Source organism: Lepisosteus oculatus, chromosome 2 (genome assembly GCF_040954835.1).
Source record: "Lepisosteus oculatus isolate fLepOcu1 chromosome 2, fLepOcu1.hap2, whole genome shotgun sequence".
NCBI lineage: Eukaryota > Metazoa > Chordata > Actinopteri > Semionotiformes > Lepisosteidae > Lepisosteus > Lepisosteus oculatus.
The window spans coordinates 64,510,306-64,528,779 of NC_090697.1; the positions used below are offsets into that span (position 1 = coordinate 64,510,306).

At 36.1% G+C, this 18,474-nt stretch overlaps 1 protein-coding gene across 2 annotated transcripts; it reads right to left on the minus strand.

The window, feature by feature from the left end:
- Positions 1 to 8,226: 8,226 nt before the first annotated feature.
- LOC107077046 (uncharacterized) lies at positions 8,227 to 17,323 on the minus strand. 2 transcript variants are annotated; one of them, XM_015344421.2, is made up of 17 exons: positions 17,237 to 17,323; positions 17,048 to 17,077; positions 16,611 to 16,925; positions 16,168 to 16,503; positions 15,985 to 16,020; positions 15,498 to 15,533; positions 14,809 to 14,901; positions 14,465 to 14,489; positions 14,307 to 14,347; positions 14,159 to 14,190; positions 13,848 to 13,929; positions 11,911 to 11,948; positions 11,375 to 11,444; positions 10,976 to 11,013; positions 10,492 to 10,561; positions 10,062 to 10,099; positions 8,227 to 9,801 (listed from the first exon to the last, which is right to left on the minus strand). In XM_015344421.2, exons 1-17 carry the CDS (start codon positions 17,265 to 17,267, stop codon positions 9,724 to 9,726), a joined length of 1,389 nt encoding a protein of 462 aa, XP_015199907.2. In that variant the 5' UTR covers positions 17,268 to 17,323; the 3' UTR covers positions 8,227 to 9,723. The 2 variants fall into 2 exon arrangements, with proteins under 2 accessions (XP_015199907.2, XP_015199897.2); XM_015344411.2 differs by having other exon boundaries at positions 10,976 to 11,025.
- Positions 17,324 to 18,474: the final 1,151 nt, after the last annotated feature.

Here is an 18,474-nt window from a genome sequence, read left to right on the forward strand (position 1 = left end):
AATAAGATATAATTATATTCGTGTACTGCGACAGGGCTGTGTAGGGCTGTTTCACCTCTGTCTTCATGTGACTCTATTTAAAAGCCATTTAGCAAAGAGGGGATGAGAAGAGTGACAAACTAGTATACAGTACAGAACTTTAGATCTTTTTTTCTGAACCGGGGAAAATCTGATCATGTTTCTCTATAACAATAATAAAAAACATTGCCACACCCGGACTGTTAAACCAACGCATTAGCACGTCAAAGCCCATTGAGGAGCCGGGCGCAATAACTGTTTTGACCCTTGATTTACTGATCTGCATTAATTACAGAAATCGAGTTCCTGCTCTTTGCAGACGACCTGGTCCTGCTGTCGCCCACAGAACAGAGGCTGCCGCAGAACCTGGTGCTGCTGGAGCAGCACTGTCAGACCTGAGCGCTGACAGTCAATCTGGACAAGACCAGAGTTATGGTTTTCCAGAAAAAAAGCCAGACCCCCATTAGTCTTCCTGAGATCGTCGGATTATGAACGAATAAAAGCATCTTATTAAAAACGTGTTTGCGTTTGTCTGGGTATTTACTTTGTAATCTGTGGTTTACATCTACTGTATTGTTTTGAGATGCCACTTTTAAAGGTGATATGTAAAATAAAGTTTTTTATTATTGTTATAGAGAAACATGATCAGATTTTCCCTGGTTCACATGCACAGCCCCATGAGCTCAGTTATCAGATGTTTTTGTGCTTTTCTGTGTGTTTATTGAGAAAATAAAAAAAAACAGTTTCATGGAAACACTATGCATAATATCAACTGCATACCAGGCCTATAGAAGAGTTCTATAGGAGAACAGGAAACTTCTTTTGGGTACTTATGCTAATCTTTGTAGCTTTTTTCCCCAATAAAAAGCTACAAATACAATATGTCAGTTTTCAGTTATACTGTATATTGGTTTTGCTAGCACTTTACAACTATAAGAAACCATCCATTATCCAACTGCTTTATCCAATTCAGGGTTACCAGGGAGCTCAAAACTATCCCAGCAAGTTACAGGTGCAAGATAGAATACACCCTTGATGGGATACAAGTCCATCGCAGCGCACACAAGGACACAAACACACCCACTCACACCTGAGGCCAATTTGAGCAAAAGGTCTTTACCTATCGTAACAGTATATCTTTGAACTTTGGAGGAAACCCACACAAACACAGGGAGAACATGCAAAATGTACAGTAGATAACATCACAGGAACTGAACCCAGGGTCCCAGTGCTGTGTAGCAGCAATGCTAACTGTGCTGCCCTATGAGAAACTAGGAAAACATTTGTAAGTGTGTGTGACGAGTGCTTGTTATTTTTTCTTTCTTTTACTGAATGTGAAATACTCCAATGTTTCCCTCTACCCTTCTGGTATGTTTGAGAGTGTGTATGTGATACGAATGAAGTGTGAATGATACTTACCCTTTTTGTTGTTTCCCTATGTAGCGGCGAGGCTTATTAATAAGACAGAATTAAGTGTTGCTGTACTTTCCCAAATGAGGCCTCATCTCTCTCTTCATCTCTGTGGTGCAGCCATAGAGAAGCTATTCATGCAGGCTGATTTAAAATGTTTCTTTTTGATAAGGGACAGCTCCCAAAGGGGGATGCACTTAGCTAAGCCTGGCTATCATGATCAATGGTCATCCATTGGAGCCTATCTGTCTAGCGAGTGCCAGATGGACATCTGGACTGCATTCCTAAGTGTCAGGAGTAAGTGACTCATATCTCACCTTGATCAACCAATCAGGGACTGGTAGGGCCGAGTAACCCACGTGGGACTCTGATGCCCATGGAACTTTCAGCCAATCAACGAGCTGAAGTTCCTCCAGGTAAAAACAGGCAACATAGACGGCCTGAGAGACTTTTTCGGACAATTCTAAAGGGAATTCAAAGGAGAATTCCAGGGCAGGACGGCCCAGGAGCAGAAGGCTCCCAAGGGCAGGACATTCTTGCAGCGTGCCTCCTGACCATCCTGAGACTCAGCCCGGACAACCACGGAATGGCCAGTGTGTCTGAGTGCCAGAACTTTCCTCTGTTCTAAGAGTCTAGAGCGGAGGTTGCCAGAGAGTAACCAGAGGATCCACCCGAGGTTAGCATCAGCAGCAAGCCTCGTGAACAGGTTGGAACTGTGGACAGCTGAATCACTATTCAGAACTAGCTCTTCATCATGAACGAACCGGTCCTCTTCCTGACCCGCTGGGATCCACAATCATCTTTTCTCCTGTGCGCAAACTTTGCTAGTTAAAGCCAACACTAACTAGCCGGTCAGTGAGCATCAGCAGCGCACCGTCGCAAGCCGCACAGCACAGCCTGGCACCAAGCCAGAGAGCGGGGATTGGACAGCAACAAGCCTGCAACTGTTTCTTTGAGCCCGCAGGAGATCTGAATCCCCAGAGATTGGATGAGTATTCAACTTCAATGCATTACAGCTCAAGAATTCAATTGTTATCCCAACCAGTTGATATCAATTTAATTCCTAAGAGTTATGTACTTGTTTTGAGTATCTAATGTAGAAGTTGTAACCAAGTTCAATTACGAAACGGTCTAAATGAATGATATACTGAACGTATTTCCTCTTGATATATGTAACTCTTTGTAACTGACTGAATATATACCTTTTGTATTCCGATAACCCTCTCGATAAGATCTGTTAGGTTTACATGCATATTCTATGTATTAATAAATGTATCCTCGTGTATTAGTACCTGTGTGTGTGTGTTGTTTGAGTTATATCGCATGGTTGGATTCTAAGGCCATCAAAAGAATCATTTTGTGATTTACTGCTACAATTAATAATTGTCCCAGTAAATGCCCAAACCCTACAGAACTGGTGCCTTCAGAGAGCACACTACACCTAAAATCACTGCAGTGTTATCCCCATTTGGAGTATTGTATTGTATTGTATTGTGTTGTGTTGATCAAGATGGCCACCAGTCACCTTTCCTGTTTGTAGTATCACACAAATGATCTTAAAGGGAAAGGTTACTGGTGAGCCATCTATAAATAACCGATGTAAGGTTAGTTGTTTTGTTAACCGTGAATATATCACGGTTGCATGACTCTGTTAAAATTTAGTTTTTTTGGGGGGGATGGTTAAATACTTTATTTTGATCAATCTGCCCATCTCTGTTAAGAAAATGTGAGCGGGTCCCTTTAAGAGGATGGTCCTTAGAAGAGGAGGGGCTATAAAGGACTGGGAGAGCTCAGTATGGAGGAGGGTGCCTTGGAGGAAAGGTGTGGGGAGTACTCCTGTGAGGGTTTGTTGTTGTTGTTGTTGTTGTTGTTGTTGTTGTTGTTGTTGTTGTTGTTGTTGTTGGGCAATAAATCCAGTTTTGTTTGCATTTGAAGACTGCTTGTGGGAGTTTCTTTTCTTTTGAGCCAAGCCTGGTTACTTGGCCGGTGACAGTGTGTCTTCTGGGGCCTTGTGTCTTGTGGATTTCATTCCTAAGCAATCGATTAAAGGACTTATAATAAAATTATAGGATGTTTTTATTGTTCTTTATCAGTTGATTTCATAAGACAAGATGTTCTATGGCTATCTTCCTGGCTAAAATGGCTTTGAGGATGATGATGAAGACATGGTATAAGCAATTTGGTAGGGTTAGGGTTAGGAGGCATGGTGGTGCAGTGGTTAGCATTGCTACCTCACAAGGTGAGAGACTTGCATTAAATTCCTGAGCTAGGGTGCTATGTGTGTGGAGTTTTATGTTCTATCTTTTTAGTACTCCCACAGTCCAATTAGCCACAGAAAAATTAACCACGGTGTTAGTGTTTGCGTGTCTGTGTTTGTGTCTGTCTGTCTGCCCTGTCCGGGGTGTAACCACTTTCATCTTGTTACTTGACAGGATAGGTTTAGACTCTCCAGCAACCCTGAACTGGAAGTAGTGGTTAGAACAATGACCCTGGAGTTGATATTTCCATCTCCTTCATTGTCAAGGGATGCAATGAAGACATTTCCAGCCATGGGATTGAAATCCCCCAGTAGAATAACTCTGTCATCCTTTAGGAGTAAACAAAGATTTTGATATTGGTATAGAAAGCTTTCTAGGCCACAGCAAAAGGTTGTGTGAATGTCAAATATTAATAGCTAATTCAAAATGTCACAACTGGAGGCTTTAAAAGCAACAAAATGTAAAAATTGTGCAAGGGTTAAATACTTTTGCAAGGCATTTTATTATGAATTCATTTTGAATTCATTATGAATTCATTCAAGTTTTGGACCACTTACTATAAGTTTTTTTTCATTATTATTGTTCTCCTATCCAATTAACACAAAAGCCTATACCAAATTATAAAGTAATGCAAACACAGAATATCATTTTATTATGCTCTTCACAGCCTCACTCGCCATCTTCTGGAAGAATCTGAAAACTCACATCTTCAGTGTACTGCATTTATATCACTAGAGATCCATGACTAGCCAACATTTATTGTCTATCTCCTGTTTGGCAAGCAACACTGTAACACATTAGAAGTTAATTAACTCTGCTTGTACTTTGTGGTTTTATTGAAGTGTTATGCTACTGTTATACAGTGTGTACCATTTGCATCATGCAGATTTGGATGAACTCATTTGCAAAATGAATAAAAGAAATGTATTAGAAATATATTGTATGGTAAAGGTAAAACAATCCTTTCCATACCTTTTACTATCCAAGCTGAAAAACTAAAATACTGGGCAAGCAAGCAGAAGTAAACAAAAGTAAGTACATTCCTAAAATTAATCCATTGGACCTTTGAGGCTGCACAAATCATTATTCAAAAATAGAATTTACAGTGTTATCCCACTCCAGGAGGTCATCCAATTGACATCCAATCTATGAAATGCCATCTGTTTGTTAATCCAAGCACAATATTGCCAAGTATTAACAGGTGAAGTCTGCAAGATTAATGACTTACTACATTTTGAAATTTGGAAAAAGAAACTGCTTTACATATTGTTCAACAGTATAAAGTATCGGGTTATCTGAGTTGCTGTGGGCTGATTGTGAGAATACAACAGCTGAAGATTTTAAAAACCAAGTACTGAAGGTCCCCCTGCAAATGGTCTTGAATTTATTTGGGCATATTTATAATTTATTGCCATTAAGCATGTATTTGACACATTTTAATTCACAGTGATCTATGATTTTAATTTACATAATTACATGCATTTTTTTCTGTTATTTCATGACAGTTTTCATATCCCATGGAAAAAAATATGTTTTTGCTGTCTGTGAATAACATCATTTCAGTTATCTAATGACAAAAGGAACCAGCGAATATGAAGGGGTAGAGTACTTAATACTTTGGGTTTAACTAGCCTGGCTATGAAAATGACAATGCTAAGCAGAGATCAGCGCTGTTGGATCACTCCTAACTTATGAGGTATGAGTCAGAGAGAAAGAGCTGCAGGAATAAAAATGTGCCAGGGAGCTTTTACACATAGGGGAATGGGTATTTCACCCTCTGCTGCATAAATAACAACATATTTTAGACTTCATATTTGCACAGTACGAAGCTTTTGAACTTTAACAATGAGTCTTATGTGATCACAATACCACATACCGTATGTGACTGAAAACCACAGACACAAGCAAGTAGTCAGTGGTTTGTAGATATAACAATACTAAGCTTTTTAATTAAAGGATATACAGTATTGTATGTCACACTCAATTAAAAATAAGAAATGTATAAAGAAGAGTGGTGTTTGGCACAACCTCATTATTTTTTAAGGACTGGATTTGTGTTAATTCGGTTTTCTTAGTCAAAGTTTTTACAATAAGGAACAAGATAAGATCACTTTATTGGCCATATACAATTTCTTGTATTAGGAAATTGTCTTTTCACATACCCCAACTTCCTCTCCATGAGACACACAGACGGAGAGAAGCCTGGGGTCAGAGCACAGGGTCAGCCATTTACTGTATACAGCACCCCTGGAGTAGTTGGGGTTAAGGGCCTTGCTCAGGGGCCCAACAGAGTAGGATTCCTCTGCCAGCCACAGAATATGAACTGGCAACCTTCCAGTCACAGGTGCAGATCATTAGCAGCAGAGCCACCACCTCGCCCCTTATAGGTATATAGGTATGGCTGCACAAAATATGGTATAAAAGAGACTGAATACACCAATGAAATAAAACGTATCCATTCTCCATGTTTGTATCTTTTCTCATGTGAGAAAGATGAGGGTACAAAGCTTTAAGGTATCAAGTCAGGACAAGAGATGTGAAAACAGCTGAAGTTAAGAAATATATTTTGTAAAACCACACATAAACATTAGCATTTGGGCTATGATAAGAAGGAATATTCATCTATGAAGAAGGTTTTTTTTCAGTTTGTGGGGAGCACTCAGATAAAAACTGAAGGTGAAATTCTCACCCATGCAAGATCACTAAAACTATCTGCATGCCATTTAAACTAGTTTTGTTTTTATCCCCATTGTACAATGGAGTTTAGAAGTAGAGATTATGTACACGTGCATCATGCTCATATTGACATGTTTCTACAGTCCTACTACAAATTATAGTAAAAGTGCACCTGTATTATAGTTCAATAATGTGTGTTGTGCCTATGTTTATGCCTCCCATATATTGAACTTCTTTAGATTTTTTTTCTACAGCATTCTTTAGCAAAGCCAAATAAATACAATTAATGATTGAATGCATTTTACACTTTTTTGAAAGGATACCTGAAACATTCACACTGTTTACTTGGATGAATACATAATTATTTCCTACAATCTAAAAAAGCAGAATAAAAATAATATTTGTGTGCAAATACAATGTACAGTATGTATCAAGATACTGTATGTATAGATTTCAGGGGAGCTGGAGCCTATCCCAAGAAGCAACAGGCAGAAAGTAGGATATGGCACACCATTGCAGGGCACACACAGACACAAACATACACTCACACCAGGTCCAGTTTTCGAATTAACCAATTAACCTACCAGTACTGTATGTCTTTGGACTGTGGGAGAAAACCAGAGCACATGGAGAGAACAGACAAACTGCATGCAGATAGCACCCCAGGTGTGGAATTTAATATACTGTAGGGCCACGTCTCTGACAGGCAGCAATGCTAACCATTGTGGCTCTGTGCCACTCTTCATACTGTAGATATAATGCATTTTAATTTTTATTTCATTGTTAACCGTTTATATTAAAATAAATAAGGATCAAATCATAATGAATCACCTGCAATCTGGTTATAAATGTGAAAATGACTAAAGACATCTTTTGCAACTTTCTCATTTCACATATAAAGTTATATACATGTGGGGTGAAAAAGCTCTGTACCAATTGAAAAGATGATGTACAATTATCCCATCATACCACAATAACGCATCTGGGGAGCAAGGGCATGTATTTTAAAATAGAAACTGCAGTGCATACAGTTAGAAATATGATGAGCACAGCATCTCTGAAATGCAAGAGAGAATGTCAGAATAGCAACATTTAGGCTGTGGTTAGCACCCGCACCACCTCACCTCCTGGCCCACTCACTACAATTCATCTCAGATAAGGGACATATTCAAGGTCAAAGTGTTAGTACTTAATATGCATGGGATAATTACTGGATTATGTTAACATATACAGTATGTACTGGTTAGCAGACTGTTTTGAGATCTGTTAAAGTAACATAATAACTGACTTTGTGTAAACAATAGAAATTGGCCTCAGTATAATGAAGAGAAAGAATGATTAAGAATATCCTTTTAAAAAAAAAACACATAAGCCATCTGAGCATGAAACAAACCAAACTGTCACGTACTACATGAGACTAGTGTATAATGAGAATTATTATTATTGCTCAGTCTCTGTGTGTATTGAGCTAAATGAAGGCTGAGTCTGCACAGCGTCTTGCTCCTCTGTTGAAATATTTCCCACAACACTATTATGATTAATCGACTTATGTTTGGATTCAAAGCATGTGAAACTGGATGGGGACAATATAATCCTGGTAGTAGCATTGAATTAAAGAAACTAGCACATGACCGACACACAATCATCCAGCTGTGCAATTAAATACATGATTGTAAATTTAAATATGTCAGTTGAGTATACAGTTTATCATGAGGAAAACTGGAGTAGTATTTGTATTCATTATAGGCGTAGCCAAAAGCACATATGCTATTGCTTAAAAAAGGCAATGAAGATGGTAGTATTCTTCACTAAAATAATAAAACATCTCTAAAATAATTTATTATTCATCAAAAGCAGACAAATACAGTATTGAAACACTTTATTAACTGCGTGACAGGTTCTGTCAACAATACAATTACAACAGAAAAGTTCAGTTAGAAGTTAACAATTTTGCTAATACTACATAAAGGAGAATAACCCTCTTGCCCTCCTTTCACATGTCACAAGACTTGCTCTATTTCACCTTCCACCTTCCAAAATCTGTGGTGGAAGGCCCTTTTATCTCTAGCCCTGCAGAGACCTTTTCAAACAATTTGCTCCAGCTACCAATGTTGAACACTAACAATTTGAACTCTTCCCCTGTGTATGTCTTACAATACAGTGCTTGAACATATTGAAGCCTAGGGGCAGGTCTGATTTAAAAAAATATTTTAACAAAGGAAAAACACAGCTTCAGTATACAGTAGTTCACTTGTCTTACTTAAAAGCCAGTGGCAGGTCTCTTCTGGGCAGTGGTCATTTGTTTAAAGTTTAGGCAGTTTGCTAGAGGTATAAAAAGATGAAAGCATCTTTAGAAGGAGTAAAAACATACAGTAAGTGGTCAACAATGTACCTTGCATAACACAAAACAACACAAGAAGGCCGAAACACTGTTTCTTTTCTTCTCTTTTCAGCATGGAATAAACCTTTACCTGTCCCCCTACACAAAACATGACACAGAGTGTGTGTTCAGTATACCCACACAAATGTTTCCAAGAAGTCTGAGTCCCTTTCTTGCTTCACTTTGAAATCATTATAATAATGCTTAGATTATAACTGCCATCAGTAGAAATTGAGTGTTGATTGTGGGAGAAAAAAAAACATCACAGAATAATTTCTTGGTTTTCATTAACAGAATACAGCTGCACCTGGTTATGAATGGGTTATTTTATTTCAAGAAAAAATGCACATTGGAATTCTTAGCAAATTTAATGTGAGAAATGCTCCTCTTAGTGCCTATTGATGGCTGTTATGATCTATACCTGTAAGGATTTTCTGTTAAGTGTCTAATATATTTGTGCAGTATTGTGCAATATATTTATAATGTGCAATACAACTTTTTGTGTACTGTTCTGGTTTGTTCTTTGTATGTTCTGTACTGTGAGCAACTCTTCTTAGTGCACTTCTCACTGACTGTTCTGATTGTATTGTATGCATTGTATTGTATTGTTGTATTATTGTATCATTGTATCAATTTGTTACACTGTGCTGTGTTGACTATGCTAAGCTGCTGTTGCACTGCAATTTCCCTCACGGGATCAATAAAGTATCTATCTATCATCTATCTATCTAATATAAAGATCCATGTAAAACAACCTTCTCTTTAAATTAAGAGATGAGAGATTTAAGATATTAAGGTACTGTCCCTAAGTTAAAGCAATTTAAAAGCATAATCTTTTTTAACCTGAAAGTCTACAGAAGAATCTGAAACTACAGTGTACATACTGTAAACATCAAAACCATCCCTTCCTCTGTTATGACCTTCGTTTTTGCCACATTCTGAACATCAAGATTGCTGCCCATCCACGTTTTTTATCCTTTGCTATTCCTCGAGAACATTTACATAGTCCTTTTTGGACTCTGGCACATTTTCGTAATCATCATCATCAGATGAGCTGTCCTGCAGAGATGAATGGAAAAACACCACTGACTTTCAAATGCTTACATTTTTGCTTAGTAGGAAATATAGATGAAACATAATACCATTGCTGTTTAGTTTGTCATGAAATCCTACCGTATATTAACTTAATACTATACAACACACAACAACACACGACAAATATAATTTGATCCTTTCTAGCACCTAATGTTTATTATATATATTATGTAATGCCCATTGGTATTCTTCAACATAATTCAATAATTTAATTTTCTAATTACCATTTCAGGCCTTTTGCAGTCTTGACTGACATTTACATCTGTGTAAGAGAATAAAAACATTAAATACAAATATAAAACAAAACCATTAAATATACAATTGGATTCTTTGTGGGATTATATTGATTAAAACTGAAAGGTAGAAAAAAATACAATCTATAAAAATATAAGTAATCATATAAGTGTCATTCAAGTAATCAACTCCACTAGGATTTTGACAATCATAGTTGTTCTTTTAGTTTATATTCCTCCAGTTAGAATATAAAGAGTTAAGAGCTCCATCAAAAATAATGAAGAGTGTTTGTAGGATTAGAAAACATTGAAAAGAGGGAGGGTATGGACTGAACAATCTGTGCTCTTCTATCCACCATTCCACTCTAAAATTATCCCTGGACTGCTGTCACTCATTGTCTTCAAACATGAGCCTACTTACAGTCCTTGGCAAGCTGGAAGGGCTGTTTTAGAGATGAAGCCGCCTGCTCATTTTCATAATTGTGTGGATCCTACAGAGATGATAGCAGAATCAATACTATCAAATTTCAAAAATACCTTTTTCCCCAAAACATTAAAAATTACTCCTCTTGCTCCAATTAGCCTAGGATAGCTGTGCTGGCTGGTACTATAACATCAATGTAAATTCATAATTATGGTAACATTGCATCATCTGAAGGAAAAACCTTAACATAAGTATTGATAATTATATATAATATGCATTATAAGCAATGCAACGAAAAAACAATGCCACTGTTATTTTGTCACATTCCACTTTTGTTTCAAAATGTATGTTTTTATTCCAAAAATAAAACTCTGCATAGACCAAGAAGTCATTTTTAGCATCAAATTGATGGTTGCCAAGGTTGCCAGTTGTTTGTTTTTTTTTTTTGCTTAGTTAATGAATAATATTATTTACAAATTACCATTTCAGGCCTTTTGCAGTCTTGGCCGACATTAACATCTGTGTAAGAGACTAAAAAAATTAAAAACAAATATGAAACAAAAACATTAATTTAAAACATTAATTTAAATATACAGGTGTCTTTGCTATGGGATTATATGTATTAAAACTGAAAGCTAGAAAAAATACAATTTATCAGATATAGTGTCATCCAAGTAGTCAATACCAATAGTCTAAATTGCTTTAGTTACAGTATAAAGAGTTAATAGTTCCATCATAAAAAATGAAGACTGTTGTTGGATTAGAAAACATTGGAAAGAGGATATGGACTGAACAATCTGTGCCCTTCTATCCACCATTCCTTTCTGAAATTATCCCTGGACTGCTGTCACTCTTTGTCTTTTAACATCAGCCTACTTACAGTCCTTGGCAAGATGGAAAGGCCGTTTCAGTGATGAAGTTGCCTGCACATTTTTGTAATTTTGTTGATCCTACAGAGATGATAGTAGAATCAATACCACCAAATTTCAAAACTCTTAAAAAACTTTTTCCCAGAAATGTTAAATATTTCTCCTCTTGTTCCAAGTCTAATAGTTCACTACCCTTTCTGATATGTGTTTCCTGGAGGGCTGAAGAAATTGGCCTAGGATAGCTGTGCTGGCTGTCACTACAACATCAATGTAAATCCATAATTATGGTAAATAATACACTAACATTGCCTCAACTGAAGGAAAAACATGAACTTAAGTATTGATAATATACATTATGAACATCGTAAAGAAAAAACAAACCGTGCCACTGTTATTTTGTCACAATGGACTATTGTTTCAAAATCTATGTTTTTATCCCAAAAATAAAACACTACACAGACCAAGAAATAGTTTTTAGCATCAAATTGATGGCCGCCATTGTTGACAGTTTTTTTTTATTTAATGAATAATTTGATTTACAAATTACCTTTGTATGCCTCTGGTAATCTTGATTGACATTTGCATCTGTTAAAAAGAAAAACAAATTGTTTTAAAATTGTACAGTACCCTAAGAAAGCATTAGCAGAGCAAACTCAAAACCTTTTTTTGCCTTACAGTCAGGAGCTATTTTTTATCAAGAGATTAATAGAAAAGGTAACTACAATATAATATATCCTTTATGTTTGGTGAAATTCCAAACATATATTTGACAATATTACAATAAAAACAGATTTCTTGTTCTATCAACTGATTTCAAGTAACCATGCGTGTTGGGGCACATTCACTTAAGTCACTTAAGGTAAAGGAAATTTGTTTACAGTGTAAAAGTCAGTATGTAGTAAAAGTAGCTGTATGACCCTTTAAGATAATATCTACATGAACTGCGTTTTCACCAAACTGTACTGTACTGTATAAGAATTTGAGATGCCCTGTCTTCAAATTGTTCTTCATCATGTAAAATGCATGCTCAATTGAATTTAAATCTGGAGGCTGACTTGACCAGTCAATCAGGATTTTCCAGTTCTTTCACCAGAAGAAGCTCTTGGTAACATTGTCCATAAGTTCGGGGGTTTTGTCATTCTGCAAGTTGAAGTGGTGCCCAAAAAGTATGGACGCATTTTCTTCTGCATAAGCAAACAAAATACGTCTGTAAACTTCAGAAGTTGTTCTCTTTTTGCCATCATTAGATATATCATCAATACAGATGTATGAACCTGCTCCATAGGAGGGCACATATGTTCAGGCAGTAACATTACCTTTGCTATGCTTCACTGATTAGGTGGTGCTCTTAGGTGGTGATCTGTAGGTCCTTTCTTTCTTCACAACTTGACTTTGCTTTGGCATAGGTTTATCTTGGCATCACGTTTCTCTAAAATTTTGTTTGCCAAACTCTTTTGGCTCACCTTTATGTTTGCAGGCTAATCTGTCTTTTCTGTTCTTTGAACTTGTGAGAGGTATACATCAGCTCTTTCTGTCTAGGTTGTTTCACTGAAAGTTGTTTTAGGGTTTTCCTTAACAACTCTGATGTTTTTTCTGACATATACAGTATTTTTCTTGTCCGAATAGGTCTTGACTGAGTGGTAATTGTAGCCATTCTTTCTTCTTTTGTATATTCTGAATTTTTCACTTTGATATGCTCAATTTTGCATTGAGTTTATCTTCTAGCTTTGAAAGTGTCTGCTTTCAACAGCAAATTTCATTTCAACTGTTTACTCTGGGCTCCAAACACTGAAGTCATAGCAAGACAGGCAGATAAGATGTTCACAGATCTTTTATGAATTCTTCATTACCCAAAAGCAATCAACTGACTCAAAAGAGACACTAATCAGTGAATTGTTCCAATGCCTTTGGTCCTTCAAAATAAAGAGATTCAACACTAGAAATTTAACTGATCAGAGATAAATTATTAGGATTTGCACTTATCAGTCAATGTAATTTTTTTCACAAGGAATGAGAGTGATTGTTATAGAATATTCCATTATAAACTTCACTGTCAGAAGACACCGCACGTAAAGGTTGTCCATTCATGTGAAAATTAATTTATTGTAATTATTGTAGAACAGAAATGAAGAAAAATAGGGCTGCTTTATTTAATCACTTAATTTCTCCAAACACCAGAGGTAGGCTCCATGATCAAACCATTGTGATTTGAATTTGTCATGTCATTTTCACTAGTTTTTAAAACAGTCTTCTCTTTTCGTTCAATCCTGAGTCCCTTGAAAATAAATACTGTCCAAATGGAAGTACAGTAGACAGTGATGAACTGATGGAAACAGTTCTATTGAACCATTAAACATGAATAATTGGGGATCCTCTTTTAATGAATTAGAAAAAGTTATATAGAGAGTATGGAGTGGGTGTATCAACTCTGACATTATTCCCAGATTGCTGCCTTTTCATATGTATTGACTTCAGGATACTTACAGGTAAACTGGACACAGTTTTGGGGGGATGGAGTCCCCTGGACATTCTCATAGTTCTGGTAGGCTATGCGGCTTTGTACATTCTAAAGAGACAAGAGAATTTGTATACTGAGCACCTTCTGATCTGTTCCTAATAGAAAGCATTGCACTTTGACTACTGTAAATCATGAAGGCAAGATAAAACTGGTGCTTTTCGGGGAGGGTCTTATAATACCCACAAAACATTGCAATATTAAATGGCACTTTAAAAAAATCAATACCTACTTATTATTTATCGTTTTTTTGCAAATTATAAGTACATCTAAAATTTACCGTTCTGCGATTTGCGGAGTCCTGAATGAGATCTGTTGGGAAGAAAAAAAATGACAATATGTTGCTATTTCCATTCCACTATTATTTGAAAAAGATGTTTTGGTTTCAGTTTATCTTATTTGTAGTCGATCGAGGTGTTCATACTTACAAGGACCACCTTTACAAATACTGGACCGGTGGAACTGTTTCCTACAGAAAGAGAGATGTCTAAGTGCTTTAACATACCACCTTTAAAGGTGCTATATGTTTATTGCTATATTTATTATTATTATTATTATTATTATAAATGTTTAAAAATTGACTCACCTTTCCCTTTTGAGTTTGTTCCGTTCTGAAAAACAAAGCAAATTCTCTTGTTATTATTTAACCCTGAAGGATGATCCAGATTGCTTTAGCCAAAAATATGTTATTATTTCTTATAAATATGGGTTAGTAATGTGTCTTTTTGTACTGTGCCTATATTTAGAATATCATTCTTTTATCATTTCAATGCACTACTCTGATATACTGTAACATCATCCTCAAGGAAATGAACTGTATCACCTTCCTAGAGTTCAATATAGAGTAAAAAAATATATTTTTTTACAAAAAGTTGTCATTAGTATTTTTGAAAGAACTGAAATAACAGGAACCAAGGGCAGATGACATACTGCATTTCAAGTAGATAACAGCCAGAACCACTGTTATTGTGAAACAGGTAAGGCCTCCGACAGCTGACCCCATCACTTTTACACTTGAGTATCCTGGAAAGACAAAGAAAAACCAGCAGAAGAAAACCAGAAACAAATTCAATAGTAAAAACAACAATTCATAAGTCTGCGTTATTGTCAGATTTGCACCCCCACAACATTACTTGGGACGGAAAGGCATGTAACAGACACATCAATAAGTCTCCAATCATAGTGTAAAGATTTCTGAAAAAAAAATGTCCTGCATATTTTCATTTATAAATAAGGCTTAATGATCTATAAAGCTTTGTTAGCCCTTTTATTCAGTGTTTCTTTTATAAATGTATATTACTTTATAAATTAAGCAATGCTCTATTTCTACATATTTTCATTAGTAGGCAACACTAATCACGTAGTAATTTTTGCTAATAATATTTATCAAAATATTATGTGTATTTGTTGTTTTTCTCCTGATTGTTTTTTTTTTTTGGTTGGTTGGTTACGTATAGTACTGCAAAAGGTCTATTGCTTCAGAAAAGAAGTAAAATTTTAAGTGTTTAATATAACTTTTAGATAGTTTTCCCTAATTGAAATGAAGCTTTAACATCAAAGCTTTATCAGTGTAACAGTTTTTATTAACCTGATATTCCTACAGTAAGTAATACACTCACCTGATCCAGGTGTAAATGAACTGGTCATTTTAATTGCTGTAATATAAGGATGTAATGTTTTCGATAATAATGAAATATAAAGATAAAAACAATTCAGAGAAAAATTGTTTCAAAACATTATCCTCATTATCCTGGTTTATTTCAAGTGTTAGAAAGAATAGATGCACGATTCAGTTCATTGAAGAAGACAAATGCGTGAACTATTTCTGTCAATCACTAGTTCTTTGGTGACTTCAGTCTTGCCCAAAGCCAAAAAATAATTATAAAAATAGAATTTATTAAATCAATAATTTCCAACATGCTCTACTACATCTTTGTCACTGCTTTCTTTCCTCTTAAGCATCAGCACTGAAGCTGAAGTACAGCCTTTTCATTTTGAATGAAGAAGCACAGAACTGAACGTACTGTACAGTATATGAAACTAATATAATTTATAAATGAAGGAAAAATAATTGGACTTTTGTTCATGGGAGAACATCATACTCACTATTTTCTGACAATGGTACTTCAGTCACATTCCAACCTGCAGAAAAGAGGATTACATGCAAAATGATCTAAAAAAGCAAACATGTAGTCCACAAGCCTTTACTTTGGAGATCTAAATTCACATTATAAATACTAACTTCAAAAAACAAGGGTACAAAAATTAAGTTACATTTCTATAACAGACCTGCACTTTTCCTGTTTATGTTCACTTTCACACTCTTGCTGTGTCGTGAGGTCACTGCTCTTCCCTCTAAGTTCACTTCAACAGTGCAACTCAGCAGGATTTCAGGACTCATCCTGTCCTCTGTCCTTGTCAGCAAAGTCTTCTGTGGCACAGTGAGGTGACAGGCTTTTAATTCCTTACTGTACGAAATTGATGAAAAAGGTTGTTTAGCATGCCCACTGTAGAAGAAACAGCGTATTCCAGCCTCAGAGTGACAGAGTACTTGAACAGAACGTTCGTCCTTTATCACTTTGTGCTCCACTTGAATATGAGGTCTTCCATATTTATCTAACTTATCTGTGGAATAAAGAAGTCCAAGTTACCTCAAGTGATGTATCTTGCCAGGTAGCAAAATTATTGAGAAGCACAGGGATATCCCTAGAAACAGACAAATGCAAACTCACCAATTACTGTCACTTTTTCAGCTTTACTGTGCTGTGAAATATTCAGCTGTCCATCCATTTGGAGTTCCACAGCACAGCTCAGAGACACCTCAATGCTATTCCCAAAGTCTCTGTCCCCCACCAGCTCCTCAACAGATAGAGAGAGGTGACACTGCCCATACTCTTGTCTGTATGGCACTGATCTGAAAGGGACCTCACTCCTATTCATGTAGAAATGGCAGCGGATTCCTCTCTTGGCTCCACAACGTATGCTTATATCATCACCTATGTAATAATGTTTCAAGTGCACTTCAACTTCAGGTGTTTCAGACAGGTCTGTCAGTAAAATCCAAAATAATTGTTTGTTAATTTAATAGAATATATAACATTTAAAGAATAAATATATATATTTTTATATGTACTGTATGGTAATTTATAATAACAAACAAATAGCATACCTGCAAATCCTGGTCTCACTTCAAAGGCATCTGTAATTTAAAAATATGGCATATATATTAAATTTCAGGAAAAATGCCAAAATACACCTAAAAGTATAACAACAATTAGCCTTAAACAATCTAATTACAACAGAAAATGCTTCTTTAGAATAGTTTCCATACAATGAAAGAGAACGATCTTGTACTCACTTAAAATATAGAAAAATGCAAATAAGATCATTTTATTGTGAGTTTCAAAGTTCCAAATGATCGTAATAACAAAGGCAATGATGTACTCTAGAGACCTGTGTGGTGAATGAGAGCAACATGGTTCTGCAGAACAGGAAACATGAAATAAACCCTCACTATAGGTACATCTAAGATGACGTGGTCCTTCTTGAAGGGTCTAAAAGAAATAAAACGCTATTCTAATCTAAATAAACTTCAGTAAAGGTTGACATTTCCTGAAATACCACCATCTGAAAATAAATTCAGTCTTCAGACAAGAGCACTGTTTTCACAGACACAACATCTTGTTCTTAATTAACCAATCTGTGAGAAGTACTGTAACTGCTAAAAACAACATATATCATGAAGGTGTATTGTGTTCTAATCTGATTACTCTTTTAATGAAGGGTTACTTGTTCTAAGCACCAGAAAAAAAAGAGAGTGCAGTATAGAGCAACCATCTAGGTTGTACAGATTTATTTTGCATTGACTTATTGAGTGATGTTGTGTACTCCTGTATTTATATAGACATTTACTGTACCATGGTTGTTTTTTATATACTGTATCAGGCAATTATTTGAAGCCTCAACTCACAAATGACTCCCATTTTGCCATACAAAATATGCACATAAGGAAGATAAGATCAGATCAATTTATTGGCCATACACAATTTCTTGTATTAGGAATTTGTCTTTTTGCATACCCCAACTTGCTCTCCATGAGACACACAGACAGAGAGAGAAGCTTGGGGTCAGAGCGCAGGGTCAGCCATTTATATAGCATCCCTGGAGCAGTTGGCGTTAAGGGCCTTGCTCAGGGGTCCAACAGAGTAGGATTCCTCTGCCGGCCAAGGGATACGAACCGGCAACCTTCCAGCCACAGGCACAGATCCTTAGCCTACAGAGCAACCAACAATAAACATGGAAACTCATAACAGAAGGGGTGTTGTCTAACTTATTGCACCAACAAAAATTAAGACAATTTTGATATTCCACCACAATGCAAGTGTCTCATTTGAGTCAAAACTCATCTTGCATTCTGCAGCAAATAGCAAACTGCAAGCATAAAACCTACATGGGAAACTAGTCAATTGCAGGTTAAGGTCTCTGCAATACTGGTACATAAGTAAATGTTTCAAGGAATATGGTAAAAAAGCTCCGATGCCAACACATTGATCTACAATATACTGTACTCACCTAGAGTACATACTATACAAGTAT